Genomic DNA, 25,504 nt, shown 5'->3' with positions numbered 1-25,504 from the left:
TGCAAGGAGATATTCACAGTTACAGAGAAGAACATTATGCGAGAAGTAACGAAAATCATTATTTTAAAATTATTTAATAATTAATTTTTTATTAAAAATTGTTGTATTTTAAAGCATCTTAAAACTGAAATCTCAAAGAAATTTCTTAAATTAATTTTAATTTGAAAATTTTTTTAATTAATTATTTATTATTTATTAATTGTTAAAATTAATACGAAACTTTTTTGAGAATTTTAAAATATAAATAAAATAATAAATAATATATATTATAATATAATAATAATAAATAAAATATAAATAAAATATTTTTAGTAGAAAATTATTTATTAATTAATTTTTAGCAATATAGCAACATAGCTATATATAATGCTATATATAATAGCTACATATAATGATGGGAAGTATTAGGAACTACATAATCAAAAATATAATATAACGTTTTTTTATCTTTCTCGTATTGTTACTCTCCTTCTCTATGATGTTACGAATACCTCCTTGTATATTCTGTTGTATCAAGTCGAAGCTTCTAGCATCCATCCGCAAGATGGCGTCACTAAATTTTTCTATTTTCTTCTTCTAACATATATTCCAATCGCACTTTTATGATAAAAATATATATTTGAAAAATATTGTAAATAAATCTGTATAAAGTAAGAAACTTACAAAAATATTAAGGAAAGCAGAAAAAAAGAATTTCTTGGAAGAAAAAAGAAAAAAATAAAAAATATAACGATATAAAATATATATATATTATATATATAAAAATATATATAAAATATAATATGATATATATGAAAAAAGAAATGTATATAAAATATATTACGAAATATAATGATAACGTATATGTATATATAATATGTAAATATGTTTATATATAAACATTGATACATGTGATATTCAATTTATAATACAATACTAAAAAAAGGAAAAATAAAAAATGTCAAGATTTTTATTGAAATAATTTGATTTCTGATCAAATTGATCATTATAGAATCGCCAAATAGAATTTCCAAAAAAATTATTGCTTCATCCATTACGCTTTTCGTTTATCAACGAAATATCTCCATAAGGGTTACTTAGATCATGTTCTATCCAGATTCACCGAAGATGGCACAGGTTTTATCGATGCTGGACCAACAACGTCGTGTACAAACATGATCGCACGATCCATGGTTCACCATTTCCTCGGCGGATGAAGTGAAAGCCATGATCGAGGCTGGAGTAGAATGTAAAGAAGTCGATGTGATTCGAGAGAGGGAAACCGCTTTGCCGTCCAGTTACTCCAAGGCAAGCTGAAAGGAATGTTGAGCGGTGTGCATCGCAACGCCAACAAGTTCTCTCACACTGAACATCTCTAATCAACGTCAACATCGTCGACGACGCGCCATTGGTGAGTAAACAACCCTCTTCTTGCGCTTCAATCCATTTTGTTCCTCCACGCTATTCCAGACAGTAGTCTCTCGGCAACCCTCGTTACGAAGTCTTATAAGTATTTGCTTTTGATACTTTTATATAATCGATTTTTTCAAAATCGTTTCCTGATTCAAAAAATCGTTGAGATTTTAATTCAGATTCGAGAAATTTATACTTGATTTCGCATTAAAAATTTAATCACGTTTTCGAGTTGCATCTCTAAATTTCAGGGAAGATGTTATAAAAGAACACTGTTTTGGATTTTAATTGTAATAATTTAATAAGTAACTGAACTTTATCATTGATAAAGTATGATTATATTTTATAGATTATACTTATAGATATATTTAAATATTTTTAATTATTTAAAATATTTGGTAGTTTTTCTACGTATTTTTATTATATAAAATTTGTAGAAATATATTTTTAAAAAGTATAATGTTATTTTTAATTGAACAGTAATGATATTTATTGTGAATCTATTAAGAATAAGAATTAATGGACACTATTGAATAATATATTTCAAAGTAATTTAGTAAATTAATTCGTAAATTTTTTTTATGAACAAAAGCGTTAATGGAACGGCAATTTACAATTACTTCTTCTTGAAATGTATCATTTTGATATTTATTACATACCAGAGAAAGTGTTGTTGCTATTAGCAAAAAATATTCACCGAATTATATTATTTTTTTCAAATATAAAATATAACTTATAAAAATTTATAAAAAGTTTAATGAAATTCATATTAATTTTTAATTTTAATTTAGATTGGTTTTTCGATGTTAATTCGCATTAAGTGAAAGCGTATATTTCTTACTATTTAGTATTTAAACTCGAAACATTTTTAAAAAAAATAATAATATTTTTCCACGTATTAATAATTTTAAACATCTTTGAATAAACATACACTCAAATATTTTCAATCGATTTGTAAATATTTAGATACATCGATAGGAAAAGAGATCCTGTTGATGGAATAGATCTTCTTTTCAATATTAAACTGTAACATATTTTTTAGAATGTATTTTTAAAATTTTTTTTAATTACATTGCACGAAAGTACAATTATTCTACAAAAACATTTATTAAATTTACGATTAAAAGTGTTTTTAAGAAAAGAATAGAAATAAATTTTTCTTACTTAAAGGATAGTAATTTATAAGTGTATTCTATAACATGTTTGATATACGATATATATATATATATATAATATAATGACTGTTTTAAACTAAATTTACATGTCTATCTTCCAATATTTCATCGCGATGATTTCCATGATAATACCGTAATAAAAATGAAACGTAATTATAAATTATTTATGATAGGAAACAAATATATTGAATAGTTTTATGTAACGTTCGCGATATAATATCGTTTAATAACTAATTATGTTCGATTATGAAAAATGTATTACAGAAATTTTTCTTTTCTTTTTCTATTCTTGCATTCTCATTACATATATTTTTTTTAATTTTTTTTTTTTTTTTAAATGATATGAAAATTAGAAGGATCGTAAAAAAAAGTATTAAAATAAAAAGAAATTAAATTTCCCACGTTTCATCTTCGCAATATAAATATATAATTGTTTTTTTTTTTTTTTTTAACTTATGAATCATCGATGAATGCATTTATGAATATAAATTAGAGATTATATCATTGATATTTTTCTAGCATTGCCCTTGCTCGTTAATTATACCGTGTTGATATGCCGTGTTCTAGAAAGAAATTTAGGATGTGAAAATACATTTGATTTAACTTTTACTTTATTTTTGTACTGTTTTATAAAATAAAATAATAAAAAATATAAGCTCAATTTTTACTACGACAATTACATATATATAGATTACATATACATGAAAAATATATGAATTTTTAAAATCGAATTTATATACTTTTTGTACGAATAGATGCAATTTTTCATATTTTCTAAAACAATGGCATTAAATTATTTAAAACTGTATAATTAACTATATAATTTTTATAAGACTAATTACAGTTTGAAATTTGCAAACTATTTTCATTAATAATAAAAATATAATATAATAGAAAGAATAAAACTTGAAAAATATTACGTTGTAAAATATCGTATTAATTTTTTGATTGTATACGTATAATGAATATTCAAATAATCCTTCTATATATTTTAAAACTTTTTCATTCTTTTTTTTTCACGTTGCGCGACACACCTTTTTCCGTATTCTTTTATGGTTCTAGCAAAAAAAAAAGAAAAGATGTCTTGTTAATTTATGAACTCCTTTAAATCTTTCGTTTTTTTTTCTTTTTATTCTCATTGCATTTACGATATATGAAATATTTTCCATCTAGAAAGTGTTGTAAACGATCGAAATTGATGATAACGTCCAAATAATACCGGATATTTATGCAATCTTTTATTTCATTACAAAAATAAAATATAAACAACAAAATGGAACAATTGGGTAAAGATTTATTTTAATTTCTGGTAATATTATCGGATAAATATTTTCACATTTTCGGATATTATATTTGATATATTTTGACATATTATGCATTTCCCATTAATCTTTATTGTTTTATATTCGAAAAAACGATCAAATTTTTTAACAAGTTTTGCCAATTAACTCACAGAATTTTCAGGTACGGAAGGTGTAACCACGGTTTGCTTATCTTTCTGTATATCTACCAAGCGTGTTTAACGAAATCCGAGTGAAAGTACATCACAATTTGCGCGAACGTGTGTATAGCTAGCACGTGCTTACGTTCCTTATTATAATTGGGGCATCGTTTACATTGCGTTACGTTACACTGTTCTACGATTCCACATTACGAAATGAAACTCAGGGACTTGGATTTAGTCGAAATTAGCATTATAGAAATATATTTTTTGCCAATTAACGTTTCTTATATATAAATATGGATACCGACGAATGAACAGATAAATTCTATATTTTTTCCTTTTTGCGAGTTTCTTCGACTATGTCATATTGCAGACAAAAATAATTTCATCCTTCGAATCTTTAATTCTATACTGATTAGAACTTTTATACTGATCTCACGATAAAATTACTTATAAAACTTACTTCATTAACCGAATATTATTCTCCTTTATGAACTCTTGAAAAACTACTTGAAAAATTATCAATGCCAATATCTTGCTCGTCCTTGGAAATAATTTTAAAAACTCGTTCGAAAATTTTGTGACGAATTATCAACTTTTGAATTTTATCAGAAGAAAGAATAATATTGCCAATACGACTTTCTTACTCGTACTGATTTCATCGATGAATTCTCCGACCGACTATCCGATGTAAAGTCGGTCGAGAAACCGAGTTGACACGAGTTAGGTTAGTTATGACAAAGAGAAAATGATTTTTTTTTTCTCTTCAACCACTTGTCTCCGCGGGTTTCCATTCGAAGGTATTAACGGTTGATCGGCAAATTGACATTCCACCATGATCGTGTGCTTTCTAATCACGATTGTCACGTGCACTCTATCACCACGCGGATATTTGTGTACAGACACGTGCATCGTTTGACGTTTACTCGTGACCACGATCCATTTAGATTTTACAAGGACTGCGCGCGAGAAACTGCGTGCAAAACGTTCACTGCTCTCTTTCGGAATGTTGCTCTCTCTCTCTCTCCCTCTCTCTGTTTTGTCTCACGTGAAATCGCGATTTACGTAACAGAATTTTCTTCTATCCAAGTCGAGATAACAAAATTATACGGATAACAATCAGATAACATCTGATTCTATATTGCGAGGTGTCTCGTATTTAAGCAACTATAGAAGAGGAAACGAGGTATTGGACGATACAGTACAGGACATGTACAGTATATATGTACAGTGTAATATATATGTGTGTAGCATTACGAAAAAGGAACGTTGTCGCGAACGTTTTTACTTTGGAACAATGTGATAAGAAAACGATTTATTCGTGTCAATGAAGAGATTGAAGATAGGTAATTAAATTTTAATGAAATGTGAAATAAGATATAGGCGCGAGAATATTATTAAATTTTGATATTTATTGATTTAAAGAGTGAAAGGATCGTTACTTTCTCTTTCTGCAAGACTGAGGAAGAAAAGCGGAAGTAATAGATCAGATTAAGCTATTCGATACCACAGTTCTCATACATTTTTTTATAAATCCTTTGTACATACATTTTTTCGTGATTGTATCCTTGTGCTTTATAAATCAATATTACATTCCGTTATTGTGATTTGCGCAGTTATTTGTGATTAATAAACAAGAAATAATATAAAAAATGAATTTTTGTTGATAATCAAAAAAGTGAAATCGAGCTTCCGCTATCGAGATTCATCCGAGGTTCTTTGCTAGAAATTAGAGAAAAAGAATTCAACTCCAAAACTCGTACGTTCGAGCGGGAAGTAATTAAAATAACGATCGCCTAGGTTTCCATAAAGGGAAGAAAAACGAGGCAAAGTGTACACATTAGCCGTATTACCGTTCCTAAAAACACTAAAACTAGACTCGATGTGGCAATGGTGACCAGGCCAACATGGGACGACGACGACGTTTCAAAACATTTCGATTTCCTTTCTCTGAAAGTTTGCCTCGTATCACGATGAATCAGACAGGTTGTTAAAAAGTTCAAGAACGCGAGGAATTATGATTTTCTTTCGACACGTCTCTGTTTTACGTTTTTCTCGGCGTAAATATAGTTTTTTTCTTAGAAACTCGAAGTTGAAAAAATTATATATATATATTATATAGGATATGTTTCTCAGTATTTGTTACCTTTTTTCAATATTTTTTCGTACATTTCTCGTACGTATTAAATCACGTAAATAGAATTAAATTAGATTTAATAGTATAAAATTTGATATTGGTGAAATTTTAATCAAAATATCACTTTAAAAAAGGAAATAATGGAAAATACAGGAGATGCAGGGGTAAAATTTTAAATTACAAAATGTTAAGAATCGAGCTGTTCTATCACATTATTGGAAATTGGCAAATTTTGCAAAATTTAAAATTCAAGAAATGAAAAAAATAAACTTGAAACTTTGAGAATTGATCTCACCTGCTTTAAAAAAAAAAAAGAATATACACAAACTTTCGATTAAAATCGAAATTACCTATTACGTAAATTTCCCTAAGCGAGATAACACGTTTAAATACTTTCATGAACCACTGTAATAAAGAATTGGATAGTGAGATAGATAATATCCTGGAAAATCAACTTTCTTTTCGATTTAGAATTAATTAAAGTCAACGTTAGTTTTCAGCGAGCTCATCGAGAAACAGCTTGTTGAAAGATAGTGTTTTTTTTTTTTGCAATGAGTCGGTGAACAAGTGTCGTTAATTTATGGTTGGTAACATTGTTTCGAAGGAGATGGCGAATACTCAAGACGCGTGGAGTCACGGAATTCAGAATGAGTTATCTAATCGTTAGATGTGAACTGGCTCTTGACAATTGGAAGATTCTCTCGGGGATTGTTCTCATAACAATCACACCTGCTGGGAATTGCTTTCAAAGAACGATCGTTCGCAAGATAATATAGCGACTTCTTAATGTGAGAATCGTTCTTACCACTTACAATCACCAAAGTTCCCTCTTATTGAGTTACGATATATATATATATCATAAAGAGAAAAATATTAAGAAAGATAAGGTTCCTTGTGCATTCCAGTGTCCTTTTTTCTTTTTTATTTTTTTTGAATTATCGTTTATGCTTAAATGATCTCGATTACCTTCAGATATAGAAATATACGAAAACCAATTTTTCTTTGATCTTTACTGTGTTTTCTTCAAAGTGTTTCTTCTTTCTTAAAAGTGATATCTACATCATATAGGAGTATAGAGACGAATAATTATCGTGTTTAAATTTAAATTTAGAATTCGAATTTTCTGCACTGGTATTTTTTCGTTATCTGCAGGTTGTTGTTCCTGATCCTGGAACCAGAAGTCCTCGCGCGATACCAGTTGTTCGTGCAAAAATATGCGGCCTCGGTTTGGGAATGAAAATGTTCACAATAAAACCTCTCAGAAAGCTCTTCTCTCTTTCTCCTTCTCGCCAGCCATCATTCTTCACCTTGTTTCGAGAGGACAAAATTTTTGTAATTTTCAAAATTTCTTCCCTTGAACTTGAAAGAGTTCATTCTAAAGAGCAGTGATGAAAATGTTTGAACATATTTTCACAGGATGAATATTTTATTAGCAAGTTTTTAATTATCGATTTCACACAATTTTCTTAACAATCTTATCGCACGTGGATGATGACACACATTGGTGGAGTGCGTAAAAGGGGTCGCAAAGTCGAAGGTTGGGAAAAAACTCCGCCGCGTCAACTCGATTTTATTACACGCCATTTACATATTTCTTGATATTTCTATTCATTGTTTTTGCGCAGAAGGGCGCATTCGATGAGCCAATAGCCAATTTACTACTTCGTAGTAACGCACAGCTTCTGCCGTCTCACAAGCTTTAACCTTTTCTCTCGGCGATCCAAGTGGCCATGCATGGGAAAGTACTTTCCTAAGGATTCTCACAATCACAGTTTAACCGTCTCGTATACAATAATAAATATTATACACGAAGTTCTATGGATTCGCGGTTTTAAACGGTTGTCGCCGCTTGTTTCATTGATCATTGGCATGTAGCGCCAATGTAATTATGGTTTATGCATACGGCCGTTTCAAATAAAATTTTAATTACAATCTTTTTCAATATTCCTATTGTAAAATATTAAGAATCGGTACTTTCCCTTCGAGTTATTCAAAATCATTCAACGCTTCTTATTTACACGCCATGAATTCGTTCCAAGTTTTTTTTTTTTTTTTTTGCCTTTAATGACGGATCTCGTTCCATTGTTTTCAACCGCGCAAAAGTGGGACTTGTCTCCGACCGAGGAGGCATAAATTACACGAAAAATCCTCGTCAAATGCGAGGAGACTCTTCGAATCGAAAAGCGTGCGAAACGAAAGCGATGATTTTTTTCTTTTTTTTCTCATCGCGAAACTTCTTGATCTTCTCACTGAAAATAATATCGGGAATAAGAAGGCGGTAATGGAAGCAGTCGATGGTCAGCCGATGACCGTGATCTTGGATCTTGGCCAGAAATCCCGTTCTCCATTGATGACCGGTTTTAACGCATTCGAGGAAATGACATTACCCTGTCTGTAATTATATATGTGTGACCGTGGCTGATACGCAATGTTCTATCAATTATAACTTCAAATATTATTGTTCAAATTGTTTCCAATTTTAAAAATTTCGACTATTATTATTATTATTATTATTATTATTATTATTATTATTATTATTATTATTATTATTATTATATAATATCCTCTTTAATGATACGTGTATATATATATATATTTTTTTTTAATATTTTTAAATATTAAGAGAACAACAGTAGTTCGTGTTAAGTATTAATCCCTGTTATTATTCGAGTCAAATACCGAAAAATCGAGGAGGTAATTCAGTTTCACGAGTGGGTGAGTCGAGTACGTGTTGTGCCGGATGGCCTTGAAAGACACGACAACGACCGAATGACGAGAGAAGTAAGAAATTTATATTTCGCGTTATATTACGCGCGTTTGATTGGGTTACTTAGAAATAGTAATAATTTATCGCGCTTATTAGGCTCTATTAGCGTTGCGTGTTCAGCTCGATCAACTTCCCGTCTAATTATCATATTCCATTCCTATTATTTATCATTATATCGTATGATAATATGGAATTAGCCATTTACCAAACCGATAAGCAATCGTCAAAAAAAAAGGAGAGGAGAAATATATTTTTTCGTGTTTTTAATCCGTGATTTAAAAATTACGTGAATCATCTGAAACGAGTCGGTATATAATAAATTAGCTTTCGAATCAAATTCAAAATGGACGTGAAATTTTCTAACCTGTCGTTCTTCACACCAATATTATTAATAACACTTAAGTTTATTCTCGATATTTTCGATATATCAACATTATTTCGATTATTATTATTATTATTATTAAAATTGTTATCACGGGATAAAATCAAACGCCAAGGATCGTATTGCGTTTCGATTAACCCGATTCTTTGCTCCAACTCTTTCCAAAAGAAAAACGACATTTTGTGATCAGCGCGCAATCTATGATCGAGCTCTATTTAACATAACCTCAATTTTCTTCGAAACCGATCTCGAGAATAAAAAAAAAAGAAAAATGGTGAAAAGGTGAAAAAAAAAGTGGGGCAATGACAGATAATGGATGAAGTTTGTTTCCACCACGTATATATATATGTATATAGGTGTATCTCGTTCAACTCATGCGGAAAGTTTCACGTGATCGAGCGACATAAATCCAATCGCCCAGGGGTAGATATGTGAATGCCTCGAGATAACCGAGTGTGTCCGCTCACTTTTTCTTTGCGAAACGCACGCTGGCTCGCGACGCCAAACGAGGAAATGCGCAATGGGTACGTGAGCCATCGAGACCGGCCGCCCCGCTTTTCATCCTTCGAAAATCCTTCGAAAATCCGTCGAATTCTCCTGTGCTTCGCCCGTGAACATTCGCGAACATTTTAGCTCGGAATTTGAAAAGCAAAAGTTTTCCCAAGGGTTTTGAACGGATTTTTTGTTGTTTGATTTTTCTTAACCTAACCTAACCTCTTAATTTTTCTTTTTAAATCTTTCAATAATTATCGATATTTTTAAGCATCGTTACATTGGTTATACGATGTTCTTACTCGTGATTCGTCATCGATATCCTGGTTTCACATCGCTGTTGTTATCTGTAATCATTATCGAAGTATTATCCGATGGTATTAGACAAGATTGCAAATTATACGTTGTTTTCCTCGAGGTGGATCTCGAAGGACGTGGAAGGAAGGACCGTTACACGTTAACCGACGGATGAATTGTTTATTTGGAATTCGAGACACGGGGAACAGATAGATAGAGTAATGGTGTCCGTCTGAATTTTTAAGCAATGCTTGGCCACCACTTCTTCGCATAAAAAAGTATTCGTCGTTTTAAAATTAGTTAATTGAACGTGGACGAAAGAAGAAAACAAGATACCGATGAATGAAAAATCGTCGTTTAACTTGAAAAAAAGGAACGAGCAAAAAAATGATTTAATTAATTTATTATTAATTCAGCTCTTCTTATTTGCATATTTTTTTTTTCCACTTTATAATACATTCGATTACGTCAGAGGAATTTCTGCTAATTAATAATTGCTATTCATAATTTTTTTAGAATCAAAGAGAGAATTAACTCTAATTCAAAATATTGTAATTTAAATATTTAATTTATGATGTAAAAATCGAAAAATGATGTAAACTCGAAATCTAAATATTTGCATATGCAATATGGACATATTTTTGTTCTTTTTGGATCATGATAATCTTTATTATTTGCACTATTGATTAAAACGGAACTTGATCTATGTATGTATAATTTGCAAAAAAAAAAAATATATATCAGAATGAATAGAAAAATTTTCATGCAAATTTTCTATTTATTACAATTAACATAAATATAAACAACTTTATTCCAACTTTACATCTCTTTGTATTCTACTTGAGTGTGCTATATATTATGCATTTGTGAGACCACTCCTTGGCTCGCAGACGTCATGGAACGACACAACATAGAACTCGATAGTCCTTGAAGTGTCACAAATACAAATTTTGGTATCTCGTACAAACTGCTCACATTTCTAAGTTTTGCAAGTAATATAAAGCGAGAAGATTTACAATTTTTATTTTAAAAAAATTGAATTCGATAATCGAGTTCGAGTTGTTCGTTGTTAGCCGAAATGATGCATTTGACGAAAGAGATCGAAGTGAACGAGAAAAGGTAGAACGAAAGGCGAAAACACTCGAATCGTCGATAATTACTTCAACTTTCCTGTTATTGGAGCGTTTCTACTAACGTACGAATCAAGGATTGCTCGCGCTTTTTACCACAAGTGTGTAGATTATACGAACACCTTGCCGCAATATCTTGGGAGAATACAAGTGAAAGGAACGGGTTATGAACTCGCGATACTTCTTCTAATAGTGGTTTCGTTTTATCTATTTACACTAAATTTTTTTTTTATAAAAATTTACCTTGAAACCTCAATTACATTTGATGTTTCACGCTTTATACGTACAAACGAACGAGCCACAATCGATTAGCTTTTGAAAATGTACCTGATCATTTTCATTCTTTACGCTTCCACAATACCCATCTAAAATGTCACTAAAAGATTATTAAGTTAATTGATTATGAAATTGGTCGAGTCGAACTTCTCGATGCTTTAAAAAGGTTATTAAGATTGAACGAGAACAATTTTTGTAAATGAAATCTTTACAAGGAAGGAAAAATTGATATTGCATTTATCCTAACGAATCGATCTAGAATAACGAATTCCAGTCATGCCCGTTAAACATCTAACCTGCAACGGTATTGCCTTTTACTATTGTTACACGCTAACCGATTACCAACACTCTTATGCAACAATTTCGTTGCCTTCTCAACGGTATATGGGTTCTATACGCATGCGCAATGATGAGATAGCGCATCATTCAGGACGCCATTCATACATGCGTGAGGATGCGTTGCATGCGTTACAATGATGCATTTAAAATAAACAACTCTATTTAATCACGTTTACTTAACCTATATAAAAATTAGTGTTTAAAGCAAACGTGTGCATGGCTTTTTGCAGGGATGTGAGGATAAAGATTCAAGATTATTAATTTGTATGATCTTTATGAATATTTAATACGATACGATACGATATATTCAAAAAAATATAAATAATATTTGCATCTGTTTGTATATTTTAAGAAATGAAATTTATAAAATTTTGCAAAAAAATTTCTTGATTTTTAAAATGATGATTTATTTTTTCATAATTCAAGAATTCAACATATATATATATATATATATATAAGACAGGTATTTTTTTTTTTTTTTGACATAAGGTATAAAATTCAAAAATACAAAATTATTTTTGCCGAATGACAAAAAATTTTAATATTTAGAATATTCCTGACAAGATAATTCAGTAAATATTTCACTTTTTATTTTTAGACTTTATACGGGTGATGTAAGCTCTTTCTACGATTATTTACAATTCTATCCATATAATAATATTCTTCTCATGAATGACAATTTTGTATGACACGTTACGCGTAGGATATTTGTATTTAAGACAATTATTGCACAAAATCCATTATGCTAATGTCGAGGGCTATGAGGCGTATAACGTTTGAAAAGTGCACCCAACAAAGCCATTTATTTATGCATTCACCATGATTACCTTCTCGGAATCTTCCATTACCACACTTGTATTATGTAAAAGTATAATTCTATTATATTGTAAGTTTAATTTTTTAAGTTTGCTGAAAAGTGAATTTCAATCGAAAATTTCAATTTTAAATAATATTAATAATATTAAATAATATTACGAAATTTAAAATTTGCATTTTTTAAATAGAATGAAAAAATAGGATTAAAGAAACTTTTACGTTTTTTACTTGATTTATCGACGTACGTCAATAAATTTATATACATATATATATATATAAAAAGAAAAAAAAAATGTATTTTATTTCAATTCCACATATTTCATTTTTATGTTTCTCGATTTTATTTCACAGATTGAAAGTTCATGCTTTGACAGAGAATGAAATCAAACTGAATATGATGCTGCCGAGGTACATTATTATTGCTATATCTCTAATATACGGTGAGTATTTATTATAATCCATCTATTCTGACGTTTAACATTAATAAAAAAAGTTAATTGTATATAAATACACGAAGAATATTCAGCAGCAAGAATATCGTGTATAAACTTTTTAATATTGAAAATTACCATTAATATTAAAAAGTATACACTTTTTCTCTCGAAATTTTTTCTCAATCTTATCCGTGATACCCATATATTCTTCGCGACACTTCAACGTGCCACCGCTATTGATCAAGAAATATATTTCAGCACGTAAACGCCAAGGCGTTCCTTTATTGCCAAATGGCTATTCGTTCCCACACTTGCCACGTATCGAGGCATGTACACACACGCGCATCCACGTATTCTTCTGTAATGTAAAGGACTTCGATTTGTAAGCGTTTCGTTACACCACTCGGACACGTCATTTCAAACGCGAAACTAACTATGATTCAAATGTAAATTTCGAAGACGAATTCTTCTATAAGTAACAAAGTATGGAACACATTTCTTATGCAATTCGAAATTATTAAAAAAGAGTATCTTCATTTCTTTTATTTTTTTTTTTCTTCGCGTTAATATAAATTACGCGTTAAATTACCATACCTGTATTTCACAATACAACATATTACGTAAATGTAATTATACATTTTACAATGATTCGTACGTACGATCGATTTGTTCACGGTATATTGTTTATAATGATAATTATAATATCTTTTTTTGATTTCACTTTTACAGTGACAGAATGCGCCACCCAAGTTTACAAAAGCCACTCGGTCGAGACTGCAGTAGTGGTCAAACCGGCGCTCGAAAACGATGACTTTATTACACAAACCGTCTACGGATTCTTGGATTTTACTACCACTATTGGGAATACGGTGATGGTGTTCAGCCCGCAAAGCGCGCCATCAGGTATATAATTCCACGTTTTTTCCGCACGACTCTTTGTATTATAAAAAGGGGATCGCCTTTTAATCCAACCAACTTAATCGTTTTTCAACGAAAGAGAAATTGCAAAATTGATAAATGGATAAATTTTCGCTGCGAAATTCTAATGGAATTTTTTTCTTCTTCTTCTAAAATTGTGAAAATAATTTCGCAAACAATTCGACGTATCGTGATCGAACGATTTTATTTGTTTATCGGCACCGCCTTTCAGGCGGTGAAAAGGAAAAGAAAAGCAGCGTTTCGATTATCCAAACGAAGCCGAGTGAAACGAAGGAAAAAGTGGCCCCCGCTATTCAACCAAGCAAGACGTACAAGACTAATTCCGAGGAAGAGACGAAAAAACAAATTAAAGGAACGAAGGTTGTTGTGAATTCAGTGATCGAACAGAATGTCATTAATTCCTCCGAGGATAATGGATTAAGAACTGTAAAAGATCAAGTAAGATTAATGATATTTTTCGTGAATATTAAATGATTATGTAATATTTGTCCGATACGTTTTAATCGTGAATATTATTATTATTATTATTATTATTCAAAAACGAGATTACAAATTTCATATTTCAATTAGATTTAATAATGCATCCTGTATATGTATGTATGCGTGTATGTATGTATGTGTACGTTAAAGGAACCAAAGATTCAAACGCAAGTGATGACAAAAAGTCCTGTAGTATCCTCTCAAGTCCAAATAAAGTCGAAGGATGAAGCGCCTGTGATTAAGAACAATCTTGCGGAACCCGAATATGATTTCTTGTCGAAGCAACCTACGGAAATAGTCGATGAGACGTACAAGGTAAATAAATTCAAATGTAGAAAAAATTTCACGAATATTAAATCGCGAAAGAGAAAATTTTTTAACCACAGAAGTCTCTCTCAGAGTTATTCTATTCGAGGCTTTGAGAATTAATTTGTTACAAATAGAACACATTCTTCGATTTTCTTTCTTTTACCATTTTTAATTATCGATTATTTTTATTATTCGAATATAGCTCATAAGTCTTCCGTGTTCCAAGCCATTGAGCAGTAATATAATTTTATCGAGTTCTTGCATGTTATTAACATTGACACGAATTGTTGCTTTGTGTATAAATAGATACGAGATAAGTCAACTGAACCAGAAAATCTAGTTCTTTCCAGCTATTAAATTAATAGATTCTAATATTTTCATTATTAAAAGTAAGAAAGATGGATAATTTATCGTGTTTTACAGGGTGATAAATTATATTTCTTGAAAGAATATTATATAATTATGTATTTACAAATACGTAAGATAATAAGACGATAAGATAATTTTCCTCGATTGAAGTGAAATTCATTGATATATATATATATATATATATATATATTTGTCATCCTCATCATTTATTAACGTGCAATAATCGGTCATGAACGTGAAAGTTGGGTCTCATCGTCGGATCGCATTCTGATAAACGATTTCACCATTGCAGCTCATCGATTTATGTTTAAAGTTCATTCGATAAAAATCTATCTACCTAATGCGTCATACAAGAAAAATGTCGATTCTATAGTAAGATTCAATCAATATCGTCTCGACTCTCCAACTTGAAATTATTTGAAACATTTACTTATAACATAAACAATCCAAAATTTCCAAAATTTGTATTAATTTTAGCGTATTACATTTTAACGAATATAGAATAATTTTAATAAAGATATTTTTGATTGAATAATCAATCGAGAATATTGGATTAATTCAAGATTAAAATCGTACCCATTCTTATAATCTTGCAGTTGATTAATTTGAGGCCGTCCTCAAAAGCTCACGGAAAACCGAGGCCAACTGGTCGTCGGGAGAAGGAGAATCCAACTGGGCTGGTCACGAAGCTCGGTGGGACTATCGTTAAAGATGGATTGACTACTGTTCACGAGACAAGCGTGATCGGTACCTACATAAATGGGAAATACGCCCAGGTGCTTCAGAGCTCGTCGAGAATACTTTCCGCCACGCCGCCGGTTCAAGAAGGCAAAATCCGTCCCTCGAGCACGCAACGAATCCTGAAGACTATCGGGCCGCAACAGGGAAAGCTGAAACCGCAGCTGGAACCCACACCAACTCATCCTCAGCAAGAGGAATCATCCTTACCCTTGGAAGTTTTGTTTAGCGCTCCAGCTGGTAAAATAGAGAATTTTGATAAAATTTTTATCATATTCAGCATATCGCTTCTTTCTTCCTTTGCCTTTTTAATCCAATCGCATCAAATGACGAGCTGTAGTCGCATGAAGCTATTATGACATTTAAATCGGATGACGAGCTCAACTCGCGCTGCACTATGCATGAATGCATGGAGTTCAATTTCTGGCTAATAGATGGCTCTTATATTCTATTCTAAAACGAAGCAGAAACCATGATGTTCGAAATATATTCTTTTTCTCGTGGATTTTTCACCGGGAAAAAATAATTCTTTGTCTGATATAAGTGTGTGATATTAAAGCAGTGTAAAAAGTGTAGTGTTGCTCTACATTTAAAGGATTATTTTGAGGTCTATTATACATATTCATACTACTAGCTGATATGATTTGTGAATTTTTTAATATTATACATGCAAAATTTTGAAATTTTATCTACTGGTTGATTTTATATGATTTTTTAAAAATTATGATGCTCACATCCACTAATAGGATATTTAAATTTGATTTCACAGCAAGCAGTAGAGTGTTTAAATATGATGTCATTGGGTTAAAATTTAAGAAAAGAAAATATGATTTGCACTCGTACAATCGTCTATTCTACATTTTATTATTATACATATTTACTAATGTAATTAACTAATAATTACATTCTATATGTATAATATAATTACATTTTAAAAACTTTTGTTACTCGATTGGTAACCTTCTTAAATATAAACACGAGTGCAAAGAAAAATAAAAATTCTGAATTACGATATTATTTCTACTTATTTTTTTATAACCTAATCGGTGCAGAAATAACGTAACGATGAGATCTAAATATCATTTCCGTTATCAGGTTCCACGGTGAGAAGCACTCGAAAAAATTCAACTCCAAATTCATCCCGCCCGAAATTCCGCAACAAAATTAACGACGATTACGAAAACAGCGGCGAAGTGCAAAAATCGAAACCGACTAAGAATCGTAGCAGCACCACCTCAAGGCCAAGTTACAAGTTAGTACCATAATGGAAAATGAGCTTGACGAAATATCAATACGATCGAGGAAAAATCAATAAATTAATATTTTCCGTTTGATCAGAAATCGTAGCCCCCTGACAACGACCACCGAACCGCCACCCATCACTCGTCGCCGTACCGGTTTTCGGCCCAACAATCAACCATCAAATTTGCCCTCGAAGCAAAGCGGTAAAAGCAAGAACGAGCAGCAACCAATTACTTCCAACCCTCTGCCGAAGCCGAAGTTGCCAAGAACGCAGGGCCGTTGGTCGTACAAAACGACGCCCAAGCCGAGAATAGCTATTCGAAAGCAAGTGGATATTGAAGAAGATCAATCGCGCTCGATATCCGAAACTAGCACGACCGAGGCACCGTCAGGCATGGACGATGGCAAGACTACCTCGGCTTCCCCGGCTCCCACGTCCACCACGTCTGCCTCGGTCACGAGCGGCCAAGCGGTCAACGGTCAGAGAAAAATTCAAGAGGCGGCGAATGATGACGAGCTGGACCCGAGCGAGAGCGAGGACGTGGCCAGCGTAAGCGTTCAGGATCAACATTCCGAGCAACAAATTTTACCGATCGAAACGATCAACGTCGAAATCTCGACAGCCGCTGACATGAGCAATGTGTATTTCGAGATTGCCACTATTAAATCGCCCTACACGTTCCAGGTAAGCCAACTGTTCGCGAGCGTTTATGACTCGCGAGATGTAAACAGACACTTGTTCGAGAAAGTTCTCTGTCCTTTCCGTTCCCATGAACAGTAGGCCGCTAATAGACCTAAACAAAGAGTGAATCCTTGTTCTGTTTTTATGTGTTTTGATACAGCACGGTCAGCTTGAGTCGCACCGTTGACTTTGCGTGCGAACACCGTTCTTTGTTTAGGTCTGTTAGGAAGGACACGTGCTTGTTACCATGCGATGTTTTGTGTACAAGTCACAATAAAATTTCCTCGTTCTTGGACCATATTGCGAATCAGACACTGTTATTGGTCATTGGCATGCCCCACTAAGAACTAAGACCCTCCCAATTAGCCAGGAAGAGATTCAAGTTAAGACGTTTACTTTCTAGCTAAGAGTCACTACACATCAAGTTCTCGAACAGATCAAGTCATACGCGATAATTAGAATCGTGCTTCGACCGTCGGACACGATATCATAGAATGTTATAACTTTCGTGGGAAACACTATTCTCTAATAATCAGCACCCAACAATTAACTAGTAATATAATCCATCGTGAAACTACGTTGCTTCGAACGTAAATAACAACGTAAATAACAACTTGCCTTCGCCTCAAATTTCTTTTCGTACGTTCTTTCTCTGTGATAATATTTATTATCGCGCAGGTCGGGACACTGAGGAATACCCGCTACGTAACGGTCACTTCGACGATGAAGAAATCGTTTGCCACGATGGATCCATCCACCGCTATATCACCGACTGAACCTTTGACCGAAAATCTGCTCGCGAATACCGGAGCGGCCTACGAAACGTCGTTGCCATTGGACTCGGCCGTCGCGACTCTTCCCCCCGTGTCTTTGGAAACCGGCCAAGCGACCCCACCTCTAGAAACTCTAACGGAAACGTTTTCCACCACTCAAACCTTGCTCAAAACTCATCTGCTCCCGGTCGTTTCCGGCAATAACACGACCAAAATCACGCTCGTCCAAACGTACAACATAGCTCGAGTGGTCACGGCAACGAAGACATTACCGCCCATGGACATCTACCAGTTCATCCCGAGCAAAGCGTTAAATGAGTTCAACACGAAACTGGACGAGGCTGGTAGCGAGCTTCATCTCGAATTGGACGTCGGCGATGAGGACAGGGACGACGATGATGTTCCCAAAAGAGTGGTGGCTCCTAGCAACGAAATGGACGCAGATCTGGAACCCTTCAAATCCGTATCCTCGTCGAAAGTGAAGTCGATCGAGGCAGCGAGCGCCTCGATCGAATCCCAATTGACTCCCGATCAACTGGCTCTGTTAAAGTATTTCGGTCAACAGCAGCCGCAGGTGATCGCCACGTCGCGACCGATCGTCGTCCTCGACACTCTCTACGAGTCACACGTGATCCCAGTGGTGAATAATGGGAATACGATATACTCGACGTTGTCGAGGCCAGTCGGTACCGTGCCGCGCACGTCTTACGAGTACGGAACGTCCACGATCGCGCCGGTTTTATCTCCCCAATTGCCTCCCCAATTGCCTCCTCAATTGCCCCCCCAATTACCTCTGTTTCCACAGCAACCGCAGTTCACGGTGACCAGCGCCCCCCTGATCACGCAAACCCTCGCCACTCTCTCCGATTCGAAGGTGTTGAAACTCACGTTCGGGGCGAAGACCGCCTACACCACGTTATTCTCGAGCAGAGTGGTACCGACCGAGATCACCACATACGTCACCACTACTGTACCCGTTCAACCGACCGTCGCTCCTTTCCCTGGCTATTATCCACCGCCTGTCGGCTATCCACCTTTCCCATTCGTGGGATAAAGGTGTCACGTTGTTCGCGCTTCGACGTGCGGACGATATATACGAATGAAAAAATACACTAGGGAATGCCTTTTTTTCCGAATGTTATTTTTGTGGAGGGGGAGGGGGGGGGAGAAGGAGAAAAAAAAACCGTTTTGGATCGGATAAATCGAAAGATCGTGGAGGTGAGCGAGAAAAAAATAAAACGAATGTTAATGACAACTTTATAATATACGATATACGAATACGTGTACAAATTATAGCCGGGAAACGTATTCGATCGATCAATTTTCAATTAGCCCAGATATTCGCTATCTTGGCGTGTATCTTGTTTAAGATATTTAAAATCTAGGGTTGTTTAGCGTTGATACGCAAGGTACAAGTTATTCAAGATAAGTCTCGAGAAATAGAAGATTTCTCTTCGTGCTAATCGAAATACTCTTTCTGATTTGTAATATATTTTTTTTTAAGATTCGCTTACGTTTATATTCATGCGTTATAATGCGACATGCAACACGTTATTTGCGACAGACGATGTTCAATTTAGAGTCAAATTTAAAAGATACGATTTTTTTTTTTTTTTCAATAAAAGATAGAATAATAAAGATAGAATAAAATATCTCTTAATAGTGTCATACGTTTGCAAAGACTGATTAATTTTAAAGGAAACTATGTGTGTTTAATATATATTTACGATACAGGTGTTAAATATGTGTGTTGTTCTTATGATTACTCAAAAAAATAAGTATAACAATTTTTCTTCTTAAATCAATCGGATCGTGTTGCATGCCACATTATGATACATGAGCAATTCAATCAAACAAAAAGATTACAAGTTGAAACGACGCTTTATAATCTTAATTATGCGCTATTTCAATATTTGTGTGTATCTATAGATACGTTTATAAATTAAAGTGCATGACTTGATAAGTGAAAAATAAATATTATTGAAATGATTATTTAGAGATATTTAGAATCGATATTTTTCTCATTTTTTTCTTTTTTTATTTTGAGGCGAAACGAAATTTTTTTTCGTTTAATCTAAATTAAATCTGCACACGCACAAATGAACTAAGTATTGTAATTTTGTAAATTAATACTTTTAAAAAATACATTTTATAAAAATTGTAATTAAATCAGAAACAAATCAATTGATATCGTATTACATACATTTATACACAATGTTCATAAAAATTGAATTAATTTCTAGAAGATTAACGTTTTTAGATAATGACACATAAAATTTATCGATAAGTAATATGCAAATATAGAAAACGAATTATAGTTTACAAAAATTATTTTATATGTTTATTTGACATATAAAAATATATTATTAATTGGCCGATAATGAAAACGTTGTATATAAATTAACAATTATAGTGACTACGATATATTAGTATTGTATATTAAAAATTTTGTAAATAAAGTAAATACTTATGTAAAACTAATACATATATATTTTTTGCTTTATCAAAAACTAGAATATATTTAATTAGTAGTAGTTTTCCATATGAAATTCTATTTTTATATTTTATATTTATTTAAAAACACTAGTTGATAGAACGTTTATTACATTTAGATGTTGTAAAAATGTGCCAACATTGGTTAACTGAAAAACTTTCTGAAGTAATTTTTCAAGCAATCTTTTTCCTTTACGAAAACTTTGTTTTTCCCTTCTTTGTTAATTGCTTTTCTTCTCTTTGCCACTCTCTCTCTCTTTATCACTCTCCTCTTCCCCTTCCTATTCCTAATGAATATCTTCTATATATTGTAATTATTGTAAATATTATTTCATTTGTTTGAAAAATTATTTATATTCATATATATAACTTTTTATAACCGCGATTATTCATTTCGAATAATTCTCTTCGACACATTGTTTTTGGATTTGTTCGCGTTCGTGGCAAATATTCTTATGTTATATCGTGACAACTTAATCAAAACATTTGATCAATATGGAATCTTTGCAAAGGAAAATATTGCTTGTTGAAATTATCTCGGGAATCTTCAATTATCTAGTTTCCTCGAATTTTTCGTTCTATATATGTAAAAATAAAAATATAAATTGCATTAAAAAAAATATTCTACATAATTTCCATCCATTCGAAATTTTGGACGCAAGTATCTAAGATTTAAAAAAAAATCACTCTCAAATTATATCAAAATATAAAATAAGTTCCATTATTAACAATTTGATAGATAATTGCAAAAATTTCCAATGGAATATCTTTGAATATATTATTCCGCATATTTCTCGGAAAAAGTATTTTAAATTTGTTACATTTCGTCAGTCTATTTTTTTTTTTTTTTATAGATTTCCATTCACTTGGTGAATATCTTACTTTATCATTAATAAAAACGTTATTATGAGACGTGATGTGTAATGAGAATGAAAATTGCCATTAAATTAATATAAATTAACGTTTAAATGTGATATATTGTTCTTCCTTTTTAATAGCTCGGACCAATGTTAGAGTAAGGGCTGTTATTATTATCTGGAAAATTTAATTATGAAATACAACAAATTACAAATTACAATTTATAATTTAATACTCGTCTCATTTATGAATAAATAAAATATGCTTGATGCCTTACATGGAGCATGCACAGAGCCAATGCTAAACCAGCCAGCCAACCCGATCTACCTTCCAAAAACCATGAAATTTCCTCGACGCATCCGTAAAAGAAAGCATTTCCAGTAACGGTGTTCCTACACTCAGTGGGAAGTGGTTTTTTCAAAGTTAAATAATCCATCGGGCCATCGGCACCGCAACAACCGATCTACATCAAAATTAATTTTATATTTATAATTATCTCTAATTACGCCCAAAATTATATGTGTATATAAAAAAATTATTACATCCGTATGAATCATTTCAACATACGAAAAAAAAGTAAATAAATATCAATTCGTATCATTTGATTAATTTTCATTAACGTAATAAAATAAGTAAAAAAGAAAATTGAAATTTTCCTTCCTACATTTTCATTATCATTAAATAATATAATATAGCATCTTACGCTTTCTTGAATTAATTGTAGAATGTACGTTGCTTTTGGATCTTGGTAATTATTAATGAGAGATGTCATAGATCGTCGTATAAGAGGTTGAATTTTACTGTCGTAAGTTGAATAATCGAGGAGGATTGCGGTTCCTACCAAGCCGAGGATAAAGGAAAATAATTGCAATCCTGCATACTTGAAAAATAAATACAATTTTTAATGCATCTTTCGTATGAACATACAAGATATTTTTCTCTAGTTTAAAATATGTAATAAAATTATTTCTCAAGAAGTGTGGTATACGATGTTTTTGATAGATATTCAAACTATTTTTTAAACTGATAATAATAATAATACGTATATACATATGTCTTACAATGTAGAGACCAAGAATATGTTCCATAAGAGCAACTCCACAGCCAATGAATGTGATAACTACAATGAATATCGAAGCCGCGAGTAAGATATAAATGCCGATGTAAAATTCATATATCTCGAGGAAATTCACCCACTCTTGGAAATTTGGATCCAATCTTAACCACATGCATAATCCAAACATTGAGCTCCCAAGTAACTAAGAAATATATATAGAATTCAAAAAATTATTTCGAATAATTGGAATAAGTTCTAATATTTTAATATTTTAATCAATAACAATATAATATAATATAATTTCAAAATATTTAATAATAATCAATTTAATTTAATGAAAAAAAAAAACAAGAATAAAAGGAGAATTACGAGGACATAAAAAGAAACAATATTTTATCGAATTATTTTATTTCTAACATTTAGTCTTAAGCCATTACACTTTTATATTTGCCACGCTGATAAACACAGATATGATTGTTACAAATCTGACTCATATTGATATAAACATAACGAGGTAGTATTTATATCTCAATATAAAATATTTTAAGTTAAATTGCATTCTTATACTCATTTAGGAATGTAGTAATACTATTAATCAAGTATTAAAAATTATTCGCGAAATAGAATTATTTCATACAAGTGTATACGATATGGCATCATCTAAATAACTGTATATATATATATATATATATATAATATATAAACATAAAAAAATGCAATTAATAGAACATACAATAAATTTAAACAAAAAATTGTATTGGATTTAATTTGTATTAAATCTATATTTATTTAAAAAATCGTTTAAAATATTACTAAAAGGCACTTTAATTTTCGATCAGTGTGATTCGTGGTTGGAAAAGATATCTATACATATATATATATATGTATACGAGATTCAAACTTATTTAATTTTCTTTATTTAATTAACGTTATGTCGAACATTGGATCAATTGGATCAAAAATGATAATAAATAAATCTTTATTTAATAATTAAATATTAATTTTAACATCAGATAACAATATATTCGAAATATATATATATAAATATATATATTTTATACTTACCCATATGATGGCATTCAAGCAAAAAATAATAAATTTTATACACTGAATTCGTTGCTCTAATTGAGGTCCAGAAGTTTTGGCAACCATCGCTTAAAAATTTATTTTATCAGCTGGATATTCCAAATTTTACGCTTAAAAATATACGTTTTAATTCTTTTCGCGAAAATCACTGTATAAATTGATATCAAAACGTGAACACTAGTTATGAACGTACATTCTCGACAGTATACACCTTTTGATTCTTTTAGCTAGTATTCTCTTTATCGCTGACAAATATAAGATAACTGGATAAGCGCGTTCTAGATAAAAAGAATCGTTGTAAGTGATTCATTCATTACAAGAAATTATTATTGGAATAACTCGATTTAAAAAAAGATCTAAAGACGATTTATTGAAATTTCATTTTTTTCTTCCATTCGGAAAAAAATATATATTATTCAAAAATGAATTCGAAAATATATATAAGAAATATAAAATACTATAATTGATAATTGAATATACTGATAATATTGAATATTAAAAAATTATTTATTAATTTATTAATTTATATGTAATTAGTATTATACATATGTATATTATATTATATGTATATGTATATTAATATCTTTAGAGTATTGAAAAAAAGTTTATATTCAACATTAAGTAAATTTTAATATTCATAATAAAAATTAAACATTATTAGATTCGCTGTAAACAATATAATAAAATAATAATTAAAATTTAAATTAATTTTAATTAATTTAGTTTATACAAATTTATAATTTATTCATATTAAAATATATGAATATATCGTATTTTTCTAAAATATAAATTATAATTATATAAAATTTTGTATAATTATAATTTATATTTTATTAATTATTATTAATTTTATATATATATATATATATATATATTGATTTACTAGATATTATTGATATACTAGAGATAATAAAATTTTATTTTTTAATGTAGTTCTCAGTAGTAATTGAAATATTAGATGTTACAGATGTTAAATCTAAAATTAGATGTAGGATTCATATCATTAAATACATCATTTTCTTTTAATAATCAGAATGGATAACTTAATTGATGTTCATAATTAAACACATGTTAAAAATGTTAAGTGATTAAATTCAAACAATTATCAGAATACTTACACAATCACAATATAATTGTTTATGCGAAATATAAATATATCTAAATATAAAAATGCATATCATTTTTATAAGATATCTTTTTTTAATTAGTTAGTTAGTTAGTTGTCAATAATATTATATAAAAATTTCGCAATATTTTGTTAATTATTTATATAATTCTATTAAATAAAATCTTTTGTATATAACAAAATTAAAAAAAATAAATTAATTTTTAAAACTAACTTAATAATATAATATTTAAAATAATTAAATTATCTTAGGTATTTATTTTAATTATCT

At 30.9% G+C, this 25,504-nt stretch overlaps 2 protein-coding genes and 1 long non-coding RNA gene across 4 annotated transcripts; 1 reads left to right on the top strand and 2 right to left on the bottom strand.

Annotated features, from left to right (window-relative positions):
* Nucleotides 1–1,263: 1,263 nt before the first annotated feature.
* On the top strand, nucleotides 1,264–21,094 carry LOC100867061 (uncharacterized). Of its 2 annotated transcripts, XM_012490838.3 has the most exons (9): nucleotides 1,264–1,390; nucleotides 12,999–13,087; nucleotides 13,811–13,984; nucleotides 14,232–14,458; nucleotides 14,651–14,815; nucleotides 15,775–16,156; nucleotides 17,012–17,168; nucleotides 17,255–17,843; nucleotides 18,519–21,094. In XM_012490838.3, the coding sequence occupies exons 2-9, from the start codon at nucleotides 13,042–13,044 to the stop codon at nucleotides 19,665–19,667; spliced, it is 2,889 nt and encodes a 962-aa protein (XP_012346292.1). In that variant the 5' UTR covers nucleotides 1,264–1,390; nucleotides 12,999–13,041; the 3' UTR covers nucleotides 19,668–21,094. The 2 variants fall into 2 exon arrangements, with proteins under 2 accessions (XP_012346292.1, XP_086761146.1); XM_086905020.1 differs by lacking the exons at nucleotides 1,264–1,390; nucleotides 12,999–13,087 and adding an exon at nucleotides 13,509–13,564.
* Nucleotides 14,514–18,595, bottom strand: LOC147658097 (uncharacterized). Its single transcript, XR_015291217.1, has 4 exons — nucleotides 18,459–18,595; nucleotides 15,934–16,153; nucleotides 15,755–15,877; nucleotides 14,514–14,786 (listed from the first exon to the last, which is right to left on the bottom strand). It is a non-coding gene; the product is annotated as an uncharacterized LOC147658097 (long non-coding RNA).
* On the bottom strand, nucleotides 19,859–24,330 carry Tsp2A (tetraspanin 2A). The gene is made up of 5 exons (XM_003696525.4): nucleotides 24,087–24,330; nucleotides 23,026–23,223; nucleotides 22,668–22,844; nucleotides 22,242–22,427; nucleotides 19,859–22,141 (listed from the first exon to the last, which is right to left on the bottom strand). Exons 1-5 carry the CDS (start codon nucleotides 24,171–24,173, stop codon nucleotides 22,064–22,066), a joined length of 726 nt encoding a protein of 241 aa, XP_003696573.2. The 5' UTR covers nucleotides 24,174–24,330; the 3' UTR covers nucleotides 19,859–22,063.
* Nucleotides 24,331–25,504: the final 1,174 nt, after the last annotated feature.

Source organism: Apis florea, unplaced genomic scaffold (assembly GCF_048593485.1).
Source record: "Apis florea isolate Af1SG1 unplaced genomic scaffold, ASM4859348v1 contig_2350_pilon, whole genome shotgun sequence".
NCBI lineage: Eukaryota > Metazoa > Arthropoda > Insecta > Hymenoptera > Apidae > Apis > Apis florea.
This window is presented reverse-complemented; position numbering and strand designations above follow the sequence as displayed.